The sequence below is a fragment of the Trypanosoma rangeli genome (genome assembly GCF_003719475.1).
Source record: "Trypanosoma rangeli strain AM80 chromosome Unknown Tra_15.4_contig_00281, whole genome shotgun sequence".
Lineage (NCBI taxonomy): Eukaryota > Euglenozoa > Kinetoplastea > Trypanosomatida > Trypanosomatidae > Trypanosoma > Trypanosoma rangeli.
This window is the reverse complement of record NW_021706025.1, coordinates 5,324-25,030: the sequence shown is the minus strand read 5'-3', so window position 1 is coordinate 25,030 and position 19,707 is coordinate 5,324. Positions and strand designations below refer to the sequence as shown.

Genomic DNA, 19,707 nt, shown 5'->3' with positions numbered 1-19,707 from the left:
CACGTGCACGCGAACACGGCCAGGAACACCCTTCACGCCCTTGTGCCAAATGTACGTGTTCAAAGAGGCGTCGATGCGGTTGTCCTTCGTCTTCATCAGCTTGCCAACAAAGGCCTTGATGCGCTTGATGGCGATGGGCGCGCGCTTGTGGAAGGTCTTCTTCTTGAGCAGCTTCGCCAGGTGGATAGTTGCCTCCACAGTGATGTTGTCAGGCTTGCGGCCGGTCTGCTTGCGAAGCGCGGCACGGGTAGAGCCACGCACGCGCGAGCGCTCAGCGGTGTTGCCAACGCCGTGATACTTCTTGCGCTTCTCAGAGTCCATCTTCGCCAGCACGCGCTTCCAGCGGCGGTCGTCACGCGCCTTGCGGGAGGCAACAGCCTTCTTGCGGGCATCCAGCAGCGCCTGCTTGCGCTCCTTACCGAGCACCTTACCCTTGAAGCCAGCACGTGTCATTTCACTGTCCTCCCTCGAGTTCCGTGATTGGTTTCCCCTTTGCAAGTTTAAAAGCAGCGCAAAAGCGACGAAGTATTGTAAGAGGTAAGAGGTGCGTTGCACACACGGAGACAGAGTGAATGCGCCAATCACAAGAGAAAAGTAACATACATCACACATGCAAATTACAAATCAGGGGTAAGAGAAGTAAAATAGCGCACTTAGGAATGCACCGCAACACAATATGCCAAACTCAAAATGATAGGAAGGAGTCTCAAGGGAGAAGTGTTCCGTTCCACAGTACTTCAGGCTGCGTCGTTTGAAGCCAGGAGTGGTGAGTAACAGTAAGCAAACGACATGATCGCCACCTGTGATTTTTTGCTCCGTCGCTTATTGGCTTAAAGGGCTGTCATAAGGCGTCATGTAAGCGGTATATGGGCTGCCATATTAGCAACGATCATGGAACTATAGAGCTTGTAAACGGAGACCGTTCCAGACGTGCTTCCCACATTCACTCGCTACCACAAACTAAGTCTCCCTGATGGCCTTAGAACCAACCCACGGTGAGGGCGAAATGGGGTCAAAGAAAAAGAATGGTGAACAGTAAAGACGTGAGCAATAACAGTTTTGCTTATTTTGTGAGGAGTAGGGGGTATCATGTCAGGTACATACAGAGGGGTGGGGAGACTCCTTACACTCGCTCTCCTCCTTCCATTGGGTATTACAGTGGAGGCCAGGGTATGATTTATGCTTCTTCTTCTGTTTATTTTCCTTTTCCTTTTGTTTTTGTTTTTGTTTTTGTAAGTGGCTGACAGGCACAGTCCGAAAAAGTCAATACAAACAAAAACATGTAGAAAAACAAAAACAAAACGCATGCGAATAATAATAATGATAATAAAAAAACGAAAATAAGAAAACACAGAAGACGGTACACCCCGTACTTGCGCCACACACACACACAGAGAGAGATAGAGAGACAAACAAACAAAATAAATAAATAATAATAATAACAATGACAGTTACATATATAGATAGATAGATATATAGAGGTTCGGCCATGTAGATTTGCATCTCCTTCAATTTTATATATCCATCATTCGTCACCCTCAGAAGCCGCCTAGTTTTTTTCTTCGTGTACGTCTTGTCCTAATTTAGTAACGTCAGGCTCGCACACACGCTTGTTTCCTCCTTGTTCTCTGTCTAAGTTAAATTGCATCGAAGCTGCGTTTGCAATCGATGAAACGGCGGAGATGCAGCGCAAATAAAACGGAAAGCGGGATGCACCGTGAACACAATCACAAAAACTCTCTCCTGTATTACCCATTCCCCTCTCGCCCTGATTGGATTCACACTACTTCTCCCCAAGCACCTGTTCAAACACACAACTATACAGTACAGATGGAAGCCCTGCCGCATACATGACGACGACAGCGGTTTGGATGGTTGTGGCTAAATGACAAGGACATCGGTAGATGTAATTAATGCGCACCGCAGCCCCCAACCACCGCCGATCACTCCCTCTCATCGTATTTCACACACGGCAGGTACAAAGTAAAAGTCATGAAGAAAGCTGCGCAAGCAAGAGACACGCTCCCTTCTCCTTTTCACGCCACCTCCCCCCGCGTGGCGGATATGATGACACTGACAAGTAGCGGGAAAAGGAAAAAAGAACAAACACACACACATAAAACATCAAAAAAAACAAATTTTAAAAAAAAACAGCAGAAACACATGCGATTGACGCGAAGCACTAATAAAACATAGAAAACTGACTGTTATGCATTTCTCATGATCGTGCCTTTTTTTTTCTTTTGTTTCTTCTTTGCTTCTTCCTTCCCAATCAGCGGGTTTTTCTATTCTTCATGGCCAACACACACAGACACACACAAAAGACTTATGAGGCCACACTTTCGCCCCACAGCAGTGGGGACTATCCTCCTTCTCTTCATCTTCACAATCATTTTCCCTGCAGTTTCAGACAAACCTTGTAGGAGCAGACCCAAAGACCCTTCGATGAAACTTCTTTTTAGTTTTTAGTTTTTAGTTTTTTTTGTTGCTTCCCATTTCCCTCACGCCAGCATATTTTCCTCTACTTTTTAGTCATATTGCTTTACACACGCTCTATCTACTCTTTTTCCTTTTTTTTTTATTTCCTCGCTCCAACTTACACTCGGTACTTCTTTTTCTCCGTTCTAGTTGAGGGTGAGAAGAAGAAAAAACATCGCATATATATATATATATATATATGTAGCATTCTGTGAGTATAATCAAATGTTGTTTTCTCCCCTTGCGTTTGTGCCCCATCTTATGCCATGATTTCCAGACTCACTTCAACGCATCGATGAAGCGGCGTACTTCATCCAGTGAATCCGCGCTCAGCTCTGAGAGCAGCACCTTTACTGCCTGCACAACACCTGATTCAGTTGGGCCAATTTGAAGCGATGGCACATGCATCGAACCCATCCCACCGTTGCTAAAGGACGCCCTCTTGGCGTGAAACACGCGCTGTACCGAGTCATGTTGTGAATATTGCGGAGACTCTAAACGCGTGGTCCTCCGTTTTGCCAAATGACCCTTTGTGGGACTGCGGGCCACCGGGGTACGTCGGCCACCGTTACCGTGCACAGAATTCTCATCAAAGTAATCGGAGGTGCTGTTATGACGAGACTTCGGCCCCGGATGCCTCGCTGCTGCGTGGAGAGCCATATGGTTTACTGCAGGTCGCACCTTTCCCTTGGCAGGATCGCAGTACATTGATGGGGGCGGGGCAATTGTCCGAAGGTTCGGAAACACCGTGTACGCCTCTTCCCGCTCCTGCGGCAGAATGTCGACGTCGTCCAGGCGTTGCAGGCTTCCAATAGCGGCAATGACAAAGCGTCTGTAATTTGGGTCCTGGCAGATGGGATTTTCTGCGAGATTTAGCACCGTCAGGTAGTTACTATCACAGAGGTGAAGCACCTGATTGAGGTCCTCCACGCGATTTTTGCGGAGGTACAGCTCACACAGTCGGCGGCAGTTCTCAAGAACCCCAAGCTCACTGAGCTCGTTGAGACTAAGAGAGAGCACTTCGAGGTTGTTTGCACGTCTCAGCACGCCAATGTCGCTGAGTTGCGCTGCGCATACGTTTAGCTTCCGCACACGCTGGATGTTGTCCACCTTAGTCTTCTGCAGCACCAAGTTCTCCGTAAGAACCCCTGCCATGGCGAGGAACCTTCCGCTTCTTGTTTTCTATGAGCCAGTGCGGCAACAGCAGCAAGAAAAGAGGAATATAATGTAATAATAATAATAATAATAACCCACACCACCACCACCGCCGGGGCAGCAAGGGAGGAGACAAAAAGGAGCGCCGTGGGCAGATGGAAAACGCAAAAACACGCGGCAAACCAGACACACTCACACAAACAAAACATAACAAAAGTCGTGGAGTGGAACTCCCAACAACAACAACAAGCGGAAAAAATAATAATCACAAAGGCGATCAATCATTTCGTGAAGGCCGCAACAATGACGATGCCACCCATTAATATTACCTCAGTTTAATCACCCAAAGCAGGAACGGTACTACTGCCACTAACCCCATCCTTATCCGTCTGACATCTTCCTTCCTCGTTTTCCCTCGTTTGCTGTTGTGTGAACTCTGTGCGCCTCTCATCCGCCTGCAGCTCGTTCACGAGCCTCGCACCAATTTTTGTGATGCCATCGTAGCGCAAGCGTACTCTTCTCCATTCCTTGACACCACTCTTTTCCACTGTCTCCAGCACCTCAAACGCCTCTGGGTACCGTTTGAGGATAGCCGTCAATCGTGACACTGCCCCTCCGTGATTCTGCATGTACTTGAACACGTGTCGTGGGAGAAGTGCTGCCAACACGTCAATGCCCTTGTTATCACCCCAGTCCTCCTTTTTATTGGTGAGACGCGGCAGGAGAAACAGCAGGATCTCTTCATCGCTAAAGGCATTATGGTTCAAATTCTCCCCGTCACTCGAAACATCCTCCATGCCTTGTTCGCGCCGCATGACGTTAAGGGAGGTGGTTGTTATACACTGCGTAATGAACAGATGCGGGAACTGATCAAAGAAGTCAACCCCAACATGCATCGCGCCCTTGCCGCCGTCCGGCAACAGCGTCTCGCGCACCGCCGCATTGTTAACCCACACCCCTGGCAACATCTGGTCGTAAATGTGAAACGCCACCACATTGGGGTTCAAGAAGGCGTTTCCGTGTGGAAAACGACGCCGAAACTCCTCTCGCACGATCGACCGACGCAGCTTCTGTCGACGCATCGGCGCCATATTTTTCAGCTTTAAGCGTTCGTCCTGTAACTCCTCGTCTGTCAAACCACTAAGTTTTTCACTCTTCGATGTCAGATGTCGCGCCACCTCCGCCTCAGACAACAAAAACTTCATTCCAAGCACCTCGCGTATCTCATTACATGCGTCGCCGTTGACATAAAACCGATCTGCATCGGCCGATTCAACGCACATGGTGGGACCCAGCGAAAAAGAAATACGCTCTGGATATGACATGGCCACCTGGAGTAACGGTGCCTGGATAACACCATCCGTCAACGACAGCAACTCGTCAATGGGTAGAAAAACATCCGTTCGCAAGTATCGTGAGAGACGCCACAAATCATACCGAGGGGAAGCGACTTCGTCCCAAGTACACACCTTTTCCATCTGGCGTTGATCGAGTAAAGACACAGAACGAGGTCCAAGCCCAACAATAATTGCTTTTTTCCCATGGTAACCCACCTGCACATACAAAGGCATTGCAGTCTCACTTGTGTGACGCCGCACAGCACGCTCCACGCGTTCCATTATCGACACAAGGCGCTGAACGGTTGCCTCCATGTAAGGCAATTTCCAGGCACTTTGACAAGAAGTCAAAGGTACAGGTTTGTCAGGAAGGAGGCTGCAATTATCACATAGTTCCTTCAAATCAATTACTGATTTCTGGCTTCTAACTTCAACGCACTGTGTCACAGGAGGCTTTTTTACTTCAAGCTGTCTGACGCATAACACGCCATTCACCATCTTCACGGCCAAGTGGGGTTCATCTGATTCTTCTGAACGACGACAAAACTCTGCTAGTCCTCCCAGCTCCGCCAGCACCTCGCACGTCTCGTCGGAGAGAGTGGACGACACGCATGAAATGGCCACCCATGCCGGAGAGGATCTCGCACCAAGACGTTGAATGGCGTGCTGGATCTCACGCCGTATGTGCGCTTCCGTGAGGCATGCCCTACTGTGCCTCAGGTGAAACCATCCTAGGAGAGCGCCCGCTGTGCCCCAGCGACGCATGCTGGTTGCCATGACGCGTGATAGCCAAAAAAGCAATGGCAAAGCCAAAACCAAAGCAACAACAAAGAAACACAACCAAACCATCCCGCATACAAACAACAACAACAACCACAAAGACAGCAACAATAACAACGAATAAAGACCCTTAACACGAGCGGAGGAACCCCGCCACGCGAGCCACAACACAAATATGCACACAAAACCATGTAAACACAAGGGTAAAAAAGGCATACAAGTCCGAATGAAACGCCAGGTAATGTGTGAGACAACATGCAACTTTCACGCGACTACTGGCATTGAGGTCAACCTCAAGATTATTCACAAACCTTCGCTCCTCCCCACCTAAGGACGATTATGGCGGAGTTGATAACAACAGGAGTCTTCGACAAAGCCTCTACCTCTTACCCACGCACGCGCCGTTCACGATCCCATACATGCTGTGGGAACGAAATTGCAAAAATCGATTGATGGGGTTTCCCAGGCTCTGGTTGGTGGTAGGTGAACACTTCTGCAGCAAACCCAACTGCCTTCAGTGCCCCCTCAACGATGCCGCCCATAAAACTTGCGTAGTTGATGCTCCACCGGCCTTCTGCATCCACATACTCCGGTGATGGGTAGACGTACTTCAATACAATGGGGTCGCTGTCAAAGATAAAAAACCGGTCTGAACCTGTCTCACGTTGGAGGTCATTCGCAGGTTTACCAAACCAGCGGGACCACAGTTTGTCCTGAAAAAGCTTCAGAGCCGCCTCAATCGTGACAGGACGTCGTTGAAGCTCTAAATGGTCCTTCAGAGAGGACAACATGATAAGCCGTGCTCCGACCAATGCGCCAAGGCCTGTCAACCGCTGCTCAATCTCCTCAACGTTGGAGGCCTTGAAGGGTGTATTATGTGCTTGCGTACACATCTCAGAGAAGAGGAAGCTAAACGCCGAAAGTGACACCTTCGCCTCCTCATTAGCGGCCCGAGTTGAGGTCTTGTCGGACTTGGAACTCCGCACACTCTCACGGTACAACATACGTGCGCTCTTTTTTTTTAAAAAAAAAAGAAGAGAGAGAGAGAGAGACTGTGCACGTGTAGATGTCATCGTGTACGGTAGGCGTCAATGGGCGCCGTTCCATTCCGCGACGTCTGAGCCTGACAGCCGTTCTCAAAACACAAATGGACAAAAAAAACAAAAACAAGCAAACAATTCGCCCTCACCATCTCCGGGCTACTACACGTTCCTTTCCTTCCTTGCCCCATTAGGCTTCGGTTGTTCCTCTTGTTCATAGCGTTCTTTGGCGGTGTGAGGGGACAGACAACACGCACACACCCACTCAAACAAACAAAGCACATATCACTTCATACATGTCGAAAAATAAAATTTAAAAAACATTCAATATATAAATAAATAAATAAATAAATCCGTAAAGGAGCCGTCTATATACTTGTCTTTTTCTCTATCACTTTCATTCTCTTCATTATTGAACCCATACCCATATATACGGCTGCAAAGATGAACATTATGTTTTTTTTTTTAAAAAAAAAAAAAACTCTTTTGGGTCTCACGGAAGTCAGTTCCCAAGTGATGTGAACTTGCGTCACGCAGGTCCACATCCCGGCCTTACTCTCTCGGACTTATGTCGATCCAGTCACCCAGGTCACTGTCAAACACTGTTTCATTAAGCAAAAACATAATTTTCCAATGGACGGAAGATGAAAGCGCCAAGAGGATCTCTTCGTACACAACAACCGTCATAACCGTTGTGGGAATAACACGACATATATTCACAGGAAGACCTCTGTAAAGTCCACAAAAACCCTCAGTACGCCAAATAGTACAGAACGCCCCCCACATCGAATTGTAGCCCTTCACAGAACGGTGCCGTACGTCCTGCAGACGAGTTCGCACAACCTCAAGAGGGTTACATATTGCTGAGGCTGTCGCCTTTGAAAGTGCCGACGCAACCACGACCTCCATAAATAACGGATGAGTTTCATCCAGGAAGACTCCACGTTTCATGCCCTCGTAGAGGCTTACCTGAATTGTCGTACTTCCTGTCAAAAGGATTTGGGGCCCAACAGCGCGAATCAAAGAAGAGTATCCTTCCTTTTTTATAATACTCCTTATTCCAGAAAAGACGCCTCGGGGTTTATCGTAGCTTTCCATCTCGTACAACTGTCGACGCGTTTTGAGGAGATTCATTGGTGTGATAACAAAACCAGTAATAACGGAAGCCACACACGCACTCAAAAAATCCCGCAAAGCGCTACTGCTGCCACTTCGAGTATTGTCCGTGGTAGAACGCGTTTTATCCTCAAAACAAAAAAGCTTCTGTTGTGCGGTTCTAAACGTCAATAAATATAGCCCCCATGCAACACTGTAAGAAAACATAGACACAGTGAGACCGCTGTAAATTCCTCGCAAACCTTCTTCCCGGATAATTTGTCGTGCTGAGCGCAGGGGGAATTTACCACCCCCCTTATATAGGTGTCTACGTGTCCGGAGGAAGTCCAAGGGATAAAAAAGCGCCATGGATATGGAGCCGCCAAGAATGCCAGCCACACCATGTACCCAAGGCCCTACTGGAGTAAGAAGGGGCGTACAGGTTGCACCTGTCCCCTGCTCATGTGTTTGAAGTTTCGCCGCCATTATTGCGTAATTTCAGTACCCCAGTGTGCTGCTAAATATAACTTTTTACCACCAATACCCTCCCCTCCCCCCCCCCCCTTCGCTATGTGAATGGGTAAGTAAAATAAATTAATGGCACCACGCCAATCCGCCACTCGTGCAGTAGAAGCTGTAGCAAGGTTACCGCTAGGCGACAACGGCGCTGGAGAGAAGCAATAGGGGGCCTATTCTCCACAGGAGAGGCGGCAGGGCACCGCCAGTGCGCTCAATGTGTGGTACAGCACTTTGCAACTAAAAGAACCCAAAAATCTCCAATAAAAAAAAAAGAGTATAAAAATGAATGCGGCATCACGCCACAAAACGGCGCAACAGGGAGGGCAACAGGCCTCAGAAAAAACAAACATCGAAAATGGCAGCAGCAACACCAATAAGAAAGACACAAAAGTACGCACCTTATTTATCTTTTTGCGTCAAAAAAAAAATAGGAGGAGGCAATGAGAAAAACTGCAGGAACGTCCCACCGTGTTTTTTTTTAAATCAGCACATGCACACAGATCAACGCGACGGGTAACTAAGTGCGCCCGTACGACCCCTCCACATCCAACGATCAGTAAGAAGTGGAAGTCAGAACGGTTACATTTGAAGGTGAAGAAACAACGTAAATTATTTCGTTGTAAGACGTGTATTTTTGGGTAGGTCCATTTTTATCCCCCACTCCACATTGCCTCGCGTGATCAGCGAGAGAAAAGCGTCTTTTGCACCCTAAACTTCTTTTTTTTTCTTTTCTTCTCTGCACTTGTAGCGCGTTAGAACCCTATATTTCCGTACATGTATGGAGCATCATCGCTACACGTCGGTACCAGCAGTGTTACAGCACTGCACACCGTCGGCACGTGCAGCTGTTGTTTGGAAATTCTACTTCATATGTCCAGGGGTTACTAAACACGGCGTCACCCAACAAAGACCGGCCTGCCGCCACCGTAAGCCAACAACAAGAAGCCGACGGGATTAATTGCCGGTTTTTAGTTTCCCTCTCTGAGAGGCACTCAAAACCTGGCACCACGTCAAGGCGGCCCACAGCCTCACCAGGGCAATATAATTGTAAACACAAAGAAGAAAAAATGCAAACCATGGCCAGAGCAGAAACACGCATAAAAATTGTGCTCATGAGGCAGAAACCAACACCAACAAAAGAGTAAACATACACATTCAACCCCCCACACAATCTATTTGTGGGTGTGGTATATATATATATATATATATATGGACTGCCTACTCTTTCTTTCCAACACTGCATTACAAAGACCGTTTTTTCTTCTTTATTTCCCTTTTCGGTTGTTGTTGTTGTTGTTGTTGTGCCTCGTTGCTACACAAGCGTGTTGTTTTATTCGTCCCTATCACTTTTACAAAAAAGAAAATAATAATATTTTGCATGCTGCCAATATACACAATTTAGTGAGCTAACCAAGTCAACTAGAAGAAAAAAAGGAAAAAAGCTACATCTTATTGTAGCTCCGGCCAGTTATGGGACTCACGCCCATCTTTGTCCAGCCTCTCGTATCCATGGCGGCCAAACACATCCCTTTGCAGTGATACAAGCTGACCATACTTAAGCGTCGGTGTGAACATCCCGTTGACGTACACTAGAGTGGCGGATAGTACAGGGAGCGTCAAGGCCGTCTTTGACGTGACGAGAGCCAAAATATCGCGATAGCTCTGCAGTCCTTCAGTTATTTCCTTTTCAAAGGCACACATCAGGTTACTCAAATGTGGGTTATTCGCAAATGCCTCAGTCATTGGCTGGAGGATATACCCCTTCAAAATACAACCAGCCCGGAAAGTGGCGATGATGGCCGGCAAGTCCAAGCCAAAGTTATACACCTTGTCCAAAGTGCGGAGACACTGAAACATTTGCGCATAACACGCAATAATAGCAATGGAAACAGCATGATAGAGTTGCCGAATTTCTGGTGCGTTAGGGCCTTTCTCCTCTATTGTGTAGCCAGGAACTTGTAGAACAAATGGAAATGCCTTTGCGTTAGTCTCGCGTTCAGACTTGTACATTGTCAACTGCCGGGATATCACAGCCATGTTTAGGCTTGGTGCTGGAACGCCAACTTCTAGCGCCTCCTGTGCAGACCACAGACCTGTGCCTTTGGAACCAATGCAGTCCTTGACGTGTTCGGAAAGATAGCTGCCATCCGCAATCTTGGCCTGCGCGGCGACAATGGAAATGTCAAGCATATATGAAGCCAAAAATCCCCTAGCCCTCCAATCCTCAAGGACTTCAGCCACCTCGTCATTGTTTAACCCCATCGCACGAAGAATATCAAAGACCTCACCCCATACCTGCAGAATGGCGTACTCCCCAGCGTTATGGTACATCTTAACACACGAACCAGCCCCACCACGACCATTCATGGTGACGCATGGGCGCCCATCATCTGCCTTTGCAGCGGCAGCCTCAACGACGGGTTGGATCTCCTTCCATACACTCAGTGTGCCACCCGGAAAAAAGGCAGGTCCTTTTCGAGCTCCCTCCTCACCACCTGAAATGCCCATTCCAAGAAAACGCAGGCCTGTCGCCTCCAGTTGCTCAGCCCGGCGGGTCTGATCCTTGAAATGCGCATTACCCGTGTCCACAATAATGTCGTCCTTCTCCAGAACGCCCTTCAACTGCTCAATCGTCGCATCGGTGGCCGCACCAGCCTGGACAAGAATAAGAATCTTGCGGGGTTTTTTGATAGCCATGACAAAAGATTTCATCGTCTCAAATGCCTTGAGATTCGCTGCAAAATGAGCCGAAGCGTGCTCTTTTATAAAGCTTTCGGCTTTGGAGTATGTGCGGTTAAAAACCGCCACGTGAAACCCTTTCTCTGCAATGTTTAGTGCCAGGCTAGCACCCATCACACCCAGCCCAACGATTCCAACGTCCATCGACATTTTTTTTTCCTTTGCTTCTTCGCACAAAGACCCACGAATGCAAACTTTTCCCTTCCGTTTTTTCTTTTTTTTTGGGTTGTGGCCTAATAAAAGCTACGCAATAGCAGAACAACAAATAGTAATCCTTCCGAATATAAGACAATAACAATAACAATAAATGTATTACCACCGTTATTTACTCCCCGCTTGAGAGTGGAGTTGAGTTTGCATCCCAGCACTACTGACTATCAATAAAGAAAGATGGATAGAACTGCTCCTTCACATGCCTCCGAATGAAAATTAAGATGCACTCAGCAACCAAAGCAGCCCTGATATGTGAGAACCAAACAATAGGCAAGACAAAGAAGGAAAAGAACAACAGGCGTAGAAGAGAAACACATACGCCCATTTATAGTTTAGACGCATCGGTGTGATTGATCTTCATGGCCATTCTGATTTTTTCCTGCTCCTTTTCAATCTTCATAATGAGGCGTTGGCAACGTTTCCTTCGAAGCAGCTTGCGGCGGCTTTGGATTTTTGGTTTAACAACCTGTTTACCCGAGTCCCCACCATCACGACCTTCACCGACCAACTCTGCGATACTCCGTCGTAATCGCCGTCGTTTTTCCGCCTCTCGCCGCAGGTGCTCCAGTGTCTCACTGGCGTCAGGGCCGTCAATGATGAGCACCAGTTGCCCTTTTTTAAGCATCATGTATGCTTCCTGCCGGGAGTAGAAGGCCAGTAGTTTGTCGGCAGTATCCGCGTGCAGTGATTCATTCATTTTGGTTAATTCGTGGGCGACAACAACGCGACGCCTTGGTAACACCAAGGCAACGTCCTGCAGGACAGGCAACAACCGTCGAGGAATCTCGTAGAAGACGCAGGGATGATTCGCTTCTCGGACAACATTTCGAAGAATGCGGAGGCGTGCTCCATGGGACTCCGGCAGCATGTTCCCAAAAAAAAACGACCCATCGCGGAGGGAATGCAGAGAAGTGAGGGAAGAAAGTTTCGCGTGTGTGGATGTGGATATGGATGTGGACGTAGACAACGGTGTGTCGCTCTCATACGGGGAGAAAGTGACGCCAGAAACTGCCAGTGCGCACATCAAGGCACATGGACCGGGCACGGCCGACACACGCACCCCCTCCGATTGCATTTCCCGAATCAGCTCGCTCCCAACATCACCCACACACGGCGTCCCACTTGTACACACCAGCGCCATGCTTCTTCCTCCTCGCAGCAGCTCCACAAGTTTATCCTTGGATGCCGTGCGATTGCTACGGGAGTAGTGAATAAGACGACCTTGAGCCTCAATATGCACCAAATCTAATAATGTCTTGGTCGCTGGCCTATCCGTCGTGACAATGTAGTCCACCTGTTGAAGAACGTCAAGCGCGCGAATAGAAAAGTCCTTTAAATTTCCAATGGGGACAGACACAATGTGCAACGTGCCCGCGTCGATCTTTGTTGGGGTCGCCAATGGGTTAACGGCGTCCTCGGGAATGGTTCGTGTATGGCGATACTTGAACGATCCCAAACGCGAAGCACTAAACATGAAGAAACAACGTTGTTGCTGCATCGGTTGGTGAAGGCGGCTGCTTGTGGTGAGACGCGAGACACACTGCGTGGCAAGCCTTCGAATTGCCATGACGCACACTCCACTTTGCATCTTCCCTCAGAAAAGAAATGGAAACAAACGCACAAAAGAAAAGAAGAGACATAAGGAGAGAGAATGATGCTACAAGAAGTATACAAGCAAACGCACTAATGTACACATAGACTGCTGCGTACACGCCTCAACAACAACAACAACAAAAAAAAACATCACCAACTGTTAGAACAACATATTACTATGTTTTAAAATTATAGACGCCGCTCCTCCGCCTTCGCTATCGTTCTCTGGTTAGAACTAACACACTCACCCCTTCCCAATCGCGTTTGTCTCGGATACCCGTCGGTGTTTATACGTGGTTCTAACTTTTTACAATCCATTGCCACGCCGCGCCACGCCCGTTACGGTCCATCGGCGATCAGTGTGGCATACACAGATGCCGCACTGCCTCGCTGTTCAGCCACACGAAGCATCTCATCGAACACCCCGAAGGTGGGGACGTTGTTCCTCTTCTCCTGTATGATGGCCCCCACAAGGTAGGCCAAGAGTGAGCTCTCCGCAAACATGTTCTCCGCCTCCTTTTCAAAGAGAACATCACCCTCTTCCGACTCTGAGTCACCCGTATCGTTATCTGCATTTTTATTATTCTCGTCGTCGCCGTGATCGAGAGCGTTAATGTGTGAGGTATCCTCGCTCAGCAGGTAGTGCTGCAGCAACTCGGCACCAAGAACTCGGTGTCCGCCGTTTTGCCGGATATGGAACAACAGAGAGAGTACACAGGTCATGTGATCCAGTAAAAGGTGCCCCGGTGAGGTGAGTTGAGAAACCACGCGACAAGCGTCGACACGAACGTCATATGCGTCGTCAAGGAGAAGACGAAGAAGAATCAAGAAGAATGCAGACCGATGCTTCAGGGCAGTGGCAGAAGCGCCGTCGTCTAGATACAATAGTCCATCGTTCAGAGCAGACACGGCTGCGGCACGGTTCTGGACATTAAAGAAGGGACGGGAGTAGTATTCAAGGACGCTCAAGAAGGTCGCACTGGAGGCACCGTGACGTACACAGCAACGACCAAGAAAACGAATGGCCCAACTTTGCACCTCCGTGTTTTGCAGCGGTAGCTTTGATTGGGGATCCATGCGGCAAAGCAAACGTTCCTCCACCGCATTGCACAACGCCTCACATGGCCCAGACCGTAGCTCCTCATCGTTGCCCAGCAGTACAAGATACTCCAGATGCGCTTTCATGTGCTGAACCCTCGTGCACGACAATCTCTGCAACGAAGCGCCCTCTGAAAGTTCGCTCAACAACATCTGCAACGCCACATGTACAACATCCAAGTGAAGGCGCAATGCAAACTTCCTCATAGTTTTTTTAGACTCCTCACGTGACCACCGTTGCTCCGCCGTGTAGTGGCTTACGTGGTCCATAACGTAGGATATGAGGCACTCCTCATTTTTGCTCGCAAAGACCTGAGCCAGGGCATCCCACACTGCATCGCTTTCTTTTAAAGAAATTGCGTTGCTTCGTTTATCTGTAGCCTCCTTTCCCTTCCCTTCTTCCTCCTCCTCCTCGCTTGACAGTGAGAGAAGTCCAACCACTAGGAGAGTAAAAAGTGTACCGTACTCCTTCACCGCAGCGTGATCGTGTCGCGCCAACTCAAACGATCGTGTGGGCGCACAGACTGTTTTGTACACTACCGCCACTCCAAAGCGCATCAAACTAGTGACGGCAGTGGGATTCTTCTCGCACAGCCCAAAACTCTGAGTGTAGTAAATAACATCAGATGCCAAACTCAAGAAGGTCACAGCAACTGTGGGGCAGTGTACACATGCTTGGTAGAGCGTTGAGGTAAAGGCCGTCACAGAAGCTGCACCAAGGCCCTCTAATAACAATCGATTGACAAGTAAAGCTACAGTGGCCGTTGCGTTGCCATTCACCGCCTTCGTCCTCACATTGCGGCGTAACGTCCCCACGTAAAACGTATGAAACTGTTGCAAATGAAGTAATGCGCCATGTACTGCGTTAAGGTGAGTTTTTGATTGCGATATCGTCGACAGCAGCTCCGCAACAAACCCCTCCAAGTGGACGGGAGGCACGAGTGAAGTTAGCGCAACAGCACTTGCGGCACGAATCATAAGATGTTTAGATGAGCCACAGCGCACAATGGCCCGGGTAATACAAGCAGAATCCGTCGCCGTGTCAGCAGGTGCTTGAAGTATGGTTGCATTCGTTAAAAGATGTGGGGGGTCGGGGGTGAGCATAGAGAGCATTTGCAACAGCGGAAACACACCGAGGCTGGGCAGAGGCCTCGTACAACTCTTCACCAACTCATCGTATGCGAGGGACAAGGCTCGGGGTGCTCGAACAGCGATGTCGTGCAGTGACGTGTTAACACCCACTCCACCTGTGGAGGGATGCTCCCCCACAAAGCGAGGGAGTACAGCCGAGAAGAGCATCAGGGAGCTGTTCCGTATTCCCCAGCTGGAGTCATCGAAGCCTGCAGCAGCAATCCAAAACGCATCTTCCAAATTTGCCACTGAACGTGAGGCGAATATCTTATTTTCAAAAATAAACGTAAGAACATTTAACGCATTTGAACGCTGACTACGACACTCCTCTTCAGTCAAACACTGCTGGGGATCATCGCCGCCAACGTGCACTCCGGTCGCCACCTGCAGCAGCAGTTTCATGGCCTTTGGAAAAAGAATGGCAGGAACCGTGGGGTCTTCAGCTTCCAAAACTGCCAATATGGCGTGTGGTAGACCCTGACTCCGCCGAAGCATCCGCGCAACATTTGTTGACGTGACACCGTCTGGTCCCAAAAAAAAGTCAAGCATTTCCACAGGAAGTGAGTGATACGACACCTCACGTGAGCGAAGCAGGACCGAAGCCACGGTTTTAAGCGCTTGCCGTAACTTACGCATCACACCGTTGTGTTTCGTGCGAAGCAGCGATTCAATGAGGACGTAGCATATCTCACGAAGTGCCGAAAGCGAAAGATCCTCCACTCTCACAAGATTTATAACACGCTCCACAGCTGAGGCGCTCGTACGAATACTGAGCCAGGTGTTGTTAACCACGGTACGCATCTTGCCCTCTGTGCAGGAACCATCCTTGTCAAAGACATGCCCACGACAATCCACCTCCACCTCACTGTTATCAGTGGAGTTTACAGGCTCGTCACCAACAAGAAAGGAGCATGTCTGTAGAACGGCGCTGCAACAACGCAATAACATGTTACATGCCTCGTAAAATTGGGGAGCATCACGTTTTACCTCCCATGCATTTGAAAGTAAAGCCGCACAAAGCGAGAGTGAGCCGTGTAGGGGATGAAGCTGAAGAAATTCACAGGCACCTTTTATTCCCAATTCACGCAGTTTTGAAATTTTTTCCTTGAGCAGCCTCATCCCAAACTCTACTTCCCTCACCCGTTTTTCACACTCCTGCAACGGATTCTCGTACGCTGCTTGCTTCGCTGCTGGCGTGAAACAAGTTGCTAAAATGTAACGAAGCACTTCACCCTCTGCCTTTCGAAACGTTCGCGCTCGCAGCAGTTCTGCCTTGGCGTCAGCTGCCGCCATAGGATCGCCAAGATAACGCGGTGAAAAAATTGCGTCATGAGCGTGATCGCAGTACAGCAGAAGAAGATTAAAGGCAGACAAGCGTGCCTTTTCCCAGCCCTCTGACAGACACTCCAACAGGCCCTCGATAAGCACGGTGGGAAACAATTGCTCTTTAAGCTGTTCCACTTCTTGCAGTGAAAGAAACTCAAGTGTGCTTCGAAGAAGACACGAATATGTGGTCATGGCCGCTACACGTCGCTCGAGAGAAAGGTTACAGCACCAGCTTGCATTCTCACCAATCTGTGGACCCAGACAGCCAACCATCCGCACACAGTGATCTACTACCAACAGCTTATACTGCGCAGCCCTCTCACTTCCCTCTATGCCCTTCCTTAGCTTGTTATTTTGGTTTTTGTAGCTATCCACAAGCCGTCGCATCCACTTTTTAAAAACCTCCAAAAGACCGCGCATCGCCACGGTGTCCCCACCACAGTACATGTTGGTACTAATATACCACTCCATCATACGACACTGCCAGCCTTCCACTGTCTCAGCCTTCTTCGTACTCAACACACAGAGACGCAGCGCTGTGTAACGAAGCTCAGTTTCATGCACCTGCAGCGTCGCCAAAATGGCCTGAAATGTTTGGCTCTTAGGGTGAAGATAGGCAGCGACATCCTTACCTACAGTACGGGCGCGATGAATAATTTCCACAATACTTTGATTAACCCGAGAGAAGTTACTGCTAGCCTCCTGTGCCCGTGTCAGCTGCGAAAGCAAGATGGGAAGAAACACATCCTCGGACTTGAGACACGGCATGATCATATGCGTCACAATGCTCGAAACACAAAAAGCCTCAGTTAAGTGAAGAGGTGCTGCGTAACCAGGAAGCAAGAGCGACTTCACCACGGGATCAATGATGCCTTGCACAAAGAGAACCTCTTTACTGTCGTCGGTGTGGTCCAACTGTCGAATACGAATTGCTACCTTTGCAAAGACATCACCCGCAATGTTTCCAATCTTGTAATTACAGGCACCAGAAAGAAGCATTCTGGTGAAACAGCTAAGACCTTCAACCTCAAAAATGGGGGTCGTGTCCTGTGAAAAATGTTTCCTCAGTACAGATAGAAACTGCGGCACGGGAAGAATACTGAGTATACCTAGCAATGCGTGATACTTCCCACGCCTCTCGTTGGGTATGCATAGAACACGTTGTAATGCATCGGTGGTGTCGAACAGCTCCTCATCCATAACATGGGTTGTACAGGTAGAGGTGCATAAAACCGCACAGCGCCTGAGCGCGGCATGTACACTGAGGATCTCACTGTACGCGTCGTACAGTGGACCTGTCACCTGAAGAGTGTTGTCGTCCCACATCCCCATAATAACCTCCGTTGCATGGTTTAAGGTGCGGGTGAGTTTTGGGTTGCGTGCACACAAACCAAAGAGTTCCTGCTTTTGAGACTCGCTCAATGTATTTCCTTCGTTTGAGCATTGCACGTTTCTTTTTGTCATATTACCTCTTATGCTTTTATTTCTACTCAGCGCAGGGTCTAACACCTCAGCAATGCAAGCCAAAACAGAGGAAATGTGTCGCACAACGCTGTCAATGGTTTGAATGGCCATGAACCGTGTGTCCGGCGCCTGAAGAGCCGAGCAATACGTCTCAGCAGCCGGCATAATGATATCGTGCACCACTACCACAGTCTCCGTTGAAAATCCCACGTCTGCAAGGGGAGTGATTGGCTTCAGTAAAACGCCAAGAGAGTTCACGTCACCGTGAAGTGGTGTGGATAAATGCGCCAGCAGACCCCGCAGCAACGCAAATCGACCATTGCTAGTGAAGGCACCAAGAACATTCCGTAATGATCCTTGTGTTTGGGGATGTTCACTGAGCCATTGATGCGGATCATGAGCGCAGACAAGTTTTACCCACTCTCGCACGTCATTGTGCGGCACTGACGCGGAGAAAAATGCAACCCGCTTCGTCTGTAGCTTCACCGCCACGTCTACGGGTGCATCAAATGTCCCACACAGACGACACACCTCAAGAAGCAGCCATGGGTCACATGTCCGTAGGGTCAAGAGAGACGACACAAGCAACCCGGCGCCATTTAGAACATCTTTTGGAAATGCTGAGGAAGAGAGCATTGTTAATGCCGGTGAAAAAAGCTTTTCCACGTCTTCTTCCAAATCGTGATTGGTGTGTGCATCCCCCTTATTCCATACATCCGCAAGCAAATGCAGGAATTTATGGGTGTACGTTGCGACAACGCGAATCCCATACCGCACATACGCCAAGTCCTCACCCAGCAATGTCCCACCGCTGACGTTCCCCAAGTCAACCTCACGACACCCCGCAGAGGCATTTGCCACCATCCACTGTAAAGTCTCCCCAAGAAGTGGAAGAATCTCAAGAAAGGTGCTGGCAAATATGCGCGGAAAAAGAGGCATGGCCACCACGGCGGTGCTATCAAGACAGTTTACCCAACTCATAATTGAATCCTTAAACCGTAGTAGAGCAGTTGCATTTTCCAACGTGGATGCTGCATCGTCGCCCAAAATGGTGGGTCGTCGCCCTGGCGTCTCTGGTTCCCAACAGCGGATGTGCGAGGCGGTGAATGCCTCACAGAAACACGTCTCAAGTTCCTCGTTCATCACGTAGACAGTCCGAATCAAGGTTGCAAGCGCACGGTGCAGGTATCGCACCTCACAACGCAACATGAGCGGAAAGACAAAGTGTATCGCTAGCTTCTGCAGAAACGCCCTGCACTCGGTGGTATTCCTCTGGGACATAAAAGCGCCCTCACGTAAGGCACCTGTTATCTGCGAGATACACTGCACCCGGTGCTCCGGCGAAGTGGCGCTCATCATATTATTCATTTCACGACACACAATGCTGGCCGCCTTAGGGGACAAAGACGCAATGGATACACCTGCCTGGCAAATGATGGGAATCCCTCTTCTTAACTCCATCAAAAGACATTCTGGGACGCCAAATTCTGCATTTGTCCTTGTGTGGTACTGCTGCAGACGCATTGCCGTGCTGTACTCGCGCATGGTGGCGACCGTCATTCCCTCAGTTCTAATAACCACAGTTGCAACAGAGAGAGAGAGAGAGAGAGAGAGAGAGACAAATAAGGCAAAAAGACAAGCACCATCAAATGCAGCCTCACGCAACCAGACAAACAAATAGGCATCCGAATCAAAGGAGGATTAAACCGACTTGACTCCACACATACATCCAGGAAAAA

At 48.9% G+C, this 19,707-nt stretch overlaps 8 protein-coding genes across 8 annotated transcripts, besides 20 other annotated features; all 8 read right to left on the bottom strand.

Moving 5' to 3' along the window:
- TraAM80_07100 (large subunit ribosomal protein L31e) lies at nt 1-453 on the bottom strand (the record flags this gene model as incomplete). The annotated part of the gene is made up of 1 exon (XM_029383910.1): nt 1-453. A coding segment is annotated over one exon (453 nt), but the record flags the coding sequence as incomplete, so codon positions are not given.
- A 730-nt stretch (nt 454-1,183) lies between these two features.
- Nucleotides 1,184-1,232: a sequence feature (A-rich).
- Nucleotides 1,233-1,270: 38 nt separating this feature from the next.
- Nucleotides 1,271-1,302: a microsatellite.
- Nucleotides 1,303-1,310: 8 nt separating this feature from the next.
- Nucleotides 1,311-1,347: a microsatellite.
- Nucleotides 1,348-1,380: 33 nt separating this feature from the next.
- Nucleotides 1,381-1,419: a microsatellite.
- Nucleotides 1,395-1,415: a microsatellite.
- Nucleotide 1,420: 1 nt separating the features above from the next.
- Nucleotides 1,421-1,446: a microsatellite.
- A 14-nt stretch (nt 1,447-1,460) lies between these two features.
- Nucleotides 1,461-1,480: a microsatellite.
- An 821-nt stretch (nt 1,481-2,301) lies between these two features.
- Nucleotides 2,302-2,320: a microsatellite.
- A 337-nt stretch (nt 2,321-2,657) lies between these two features.
- Nucleotides 2,658-2,682: a microsatellite.
- A 75-nt stretch (nt 2,683-2,757) lies between these two features.
- Nucleotides 2,758-3,633, bottom strand: TraAM80_07099 (leucine rich repeat protein; the record flags this gene model as incomplete). The annotated part of the gene is made up of 1 exon (XM_029383909.1): nt 2,758-3,633. The coding sequence occupies one exon, from the start codon at nt 3,631-3,633 to the stop codon at nt 2,758-2,760; it is 876 nt and encodes a 291-aa protein (XP_029236256.1).
- Nucleotides 3,634-3,697: 64 nt separating this feature from the next.
- Nucleotides 3,698-3,727: a microsatellite.
- A 241-nt stretch (nt 3,728-3,968) lies between these two features.
- On the bottom strand, nt 3,969-5,747 carry TraAM80_07098 (uncharacterized protein; the record flags this gene model as incomplete). Its single annotated transcript, XM_029383908.1, has 1 exon — nt 3,969-5,747. One exon carries the CDS (start codon nt 5,745-5,747, stop codon nt 3,969-3,971), a length of 1,779 nt encoding a protein of 592 aa, XP_029236255.1.
- A 16-nt stretch (nt 5,748-5,763) lies between these two features.
- Nucleotides 5,764-5,868: a microsatellite.
- A 268-nt stretch (nt 5,869-6,136) lies between these two features.
- On the bottom strand, nt 6,137-6,754 carry TraAM80_07097 (transport protein particle (TRAPP) subunit; the record flags this gene model as incomplete). Its single annotated transcript, XM_029383907.1, has 1 exon — nt 6,137-6,754. The coding sequence occupies one exon, from the start codon at nt 6,752-6,754 to the stop codon at nt 6,137-6,139; it is 618 nt and encodes a 205-aa protein (XP_029236254.1).
- Nucleotides 6,755-6,782: 28 nt separating this feature from the next.
- Nucleotides 6,783-6,802: a microsatellite.
- Nucleotides 6,803-6,887: 85 nt separating this feature from the next.
- Nucleotides 6,888-6,928: a microsatellite.
- A 104-nt stretch (nt 6,929-7,032) lies between these two features.
- Nucleotides 7,033-7,073: a microsatellite.
- A 21-nt stretch (nt 7,074-7,094) lies between these two features.
- Nucleotides 7,095-7,143: a microsatellite.
- Nucleotides 7,144-7,342: 199 nt separating this feature from the next.
- TraAM80_07096 (mitochondrial carrier protein) lies at nt 7,343-8,371 on the bottom strand (the record flags this gene model as incomplete). Its single annotated transcript, XM_029383906.1, has 1 exon — nt 7,343-8,371. One exon carries the CDS (start codon nt 8,369-8,371, stop codon nt 7,343-7,345), a length of 1,029 nt encoding a protein of 342 aa, XP_029236253.1.
- Nucleotides 8,372-9,592: 1,221 nt separating this feature from the next.
- Nucleotides 9,593-9,615: a microsatellite.
- A 69-nt stretch (nt 9,616-9,684) lies between these two features.
- Nucleotides 9,685-9,707: a microsatellite.
- Nucleotides 9,708-9,853: 146 nt separating this feature from the next.
- Nucleotides 9,854-11,293, bottom strand: TraAM80_07095 (putative 6-phosphogluconate dehydrogenase,decarboxylating; the record flags this gene model as incomplete). Its single annotated transcript, XM_029383905.1, has 1 exon — nt 9,854-11,293. One exon carries the CDS (start codon nt 11,291-11,293, stop codon nt 9,854-9,856), a length of 1,440 nt encoding a protein of 479 aa, XP_029236252.1.
- Nucleotides 11,294-11,681: 388 nt separating this feature from the next.
- Nucleotides 11,682-12,923, bottom strand: TraAM80_07094 (16S rRNA (cytidine1402-2-O)-methyltransferase; the record flags this gene model as incomplete). The annotated part of the gene is made up of 1 exon (XM_029383904.1): nt 11,682-12,923. The coding sequence occupies one exon, from the start codon at nt 12,921-12,923 to the stop codon at nt 11,682-11,684; it is 1,242 nt and encodes a 413-aa protein (XP_029236251.1).
- Nucleotides 12,924-12,952: 29 nt separating this feature from the next.
- Nucleotides 12,953-13,008: a microsatellite.
- Nucleotides 13,009-13,072: 64 nt separating this feature from the next.
- Nucleotides 13,073-13,120: a microsatellite.
- Nucleotides 13,121-13,288: 168 nt separating this feature from the next.
- Nucleotides 13,289-19,528, bottom strand: TraAM80_07093 (uncharacterized protein; the record flags this gene model as incomplete). The annotated part of the gene is made up of 1 exon (XM_029383903.1): nt 13,289-19,528. The coding sequence occupies one exon, from the start codon at nt 19,526-19,528 to the stop codon at nt 13,289-13,291; it is 6,240 nt and encodes a 2,079-aa protein (XP_029236250.1).
- Nucleotides 19,529-19,558: 30 nt separating this feature from the next.
- Nucleotides 19,559-19,587: a microsatellite.
- Between the last annotated feature and the right edge of the window lie 120 nt (nt 19,588-19,707).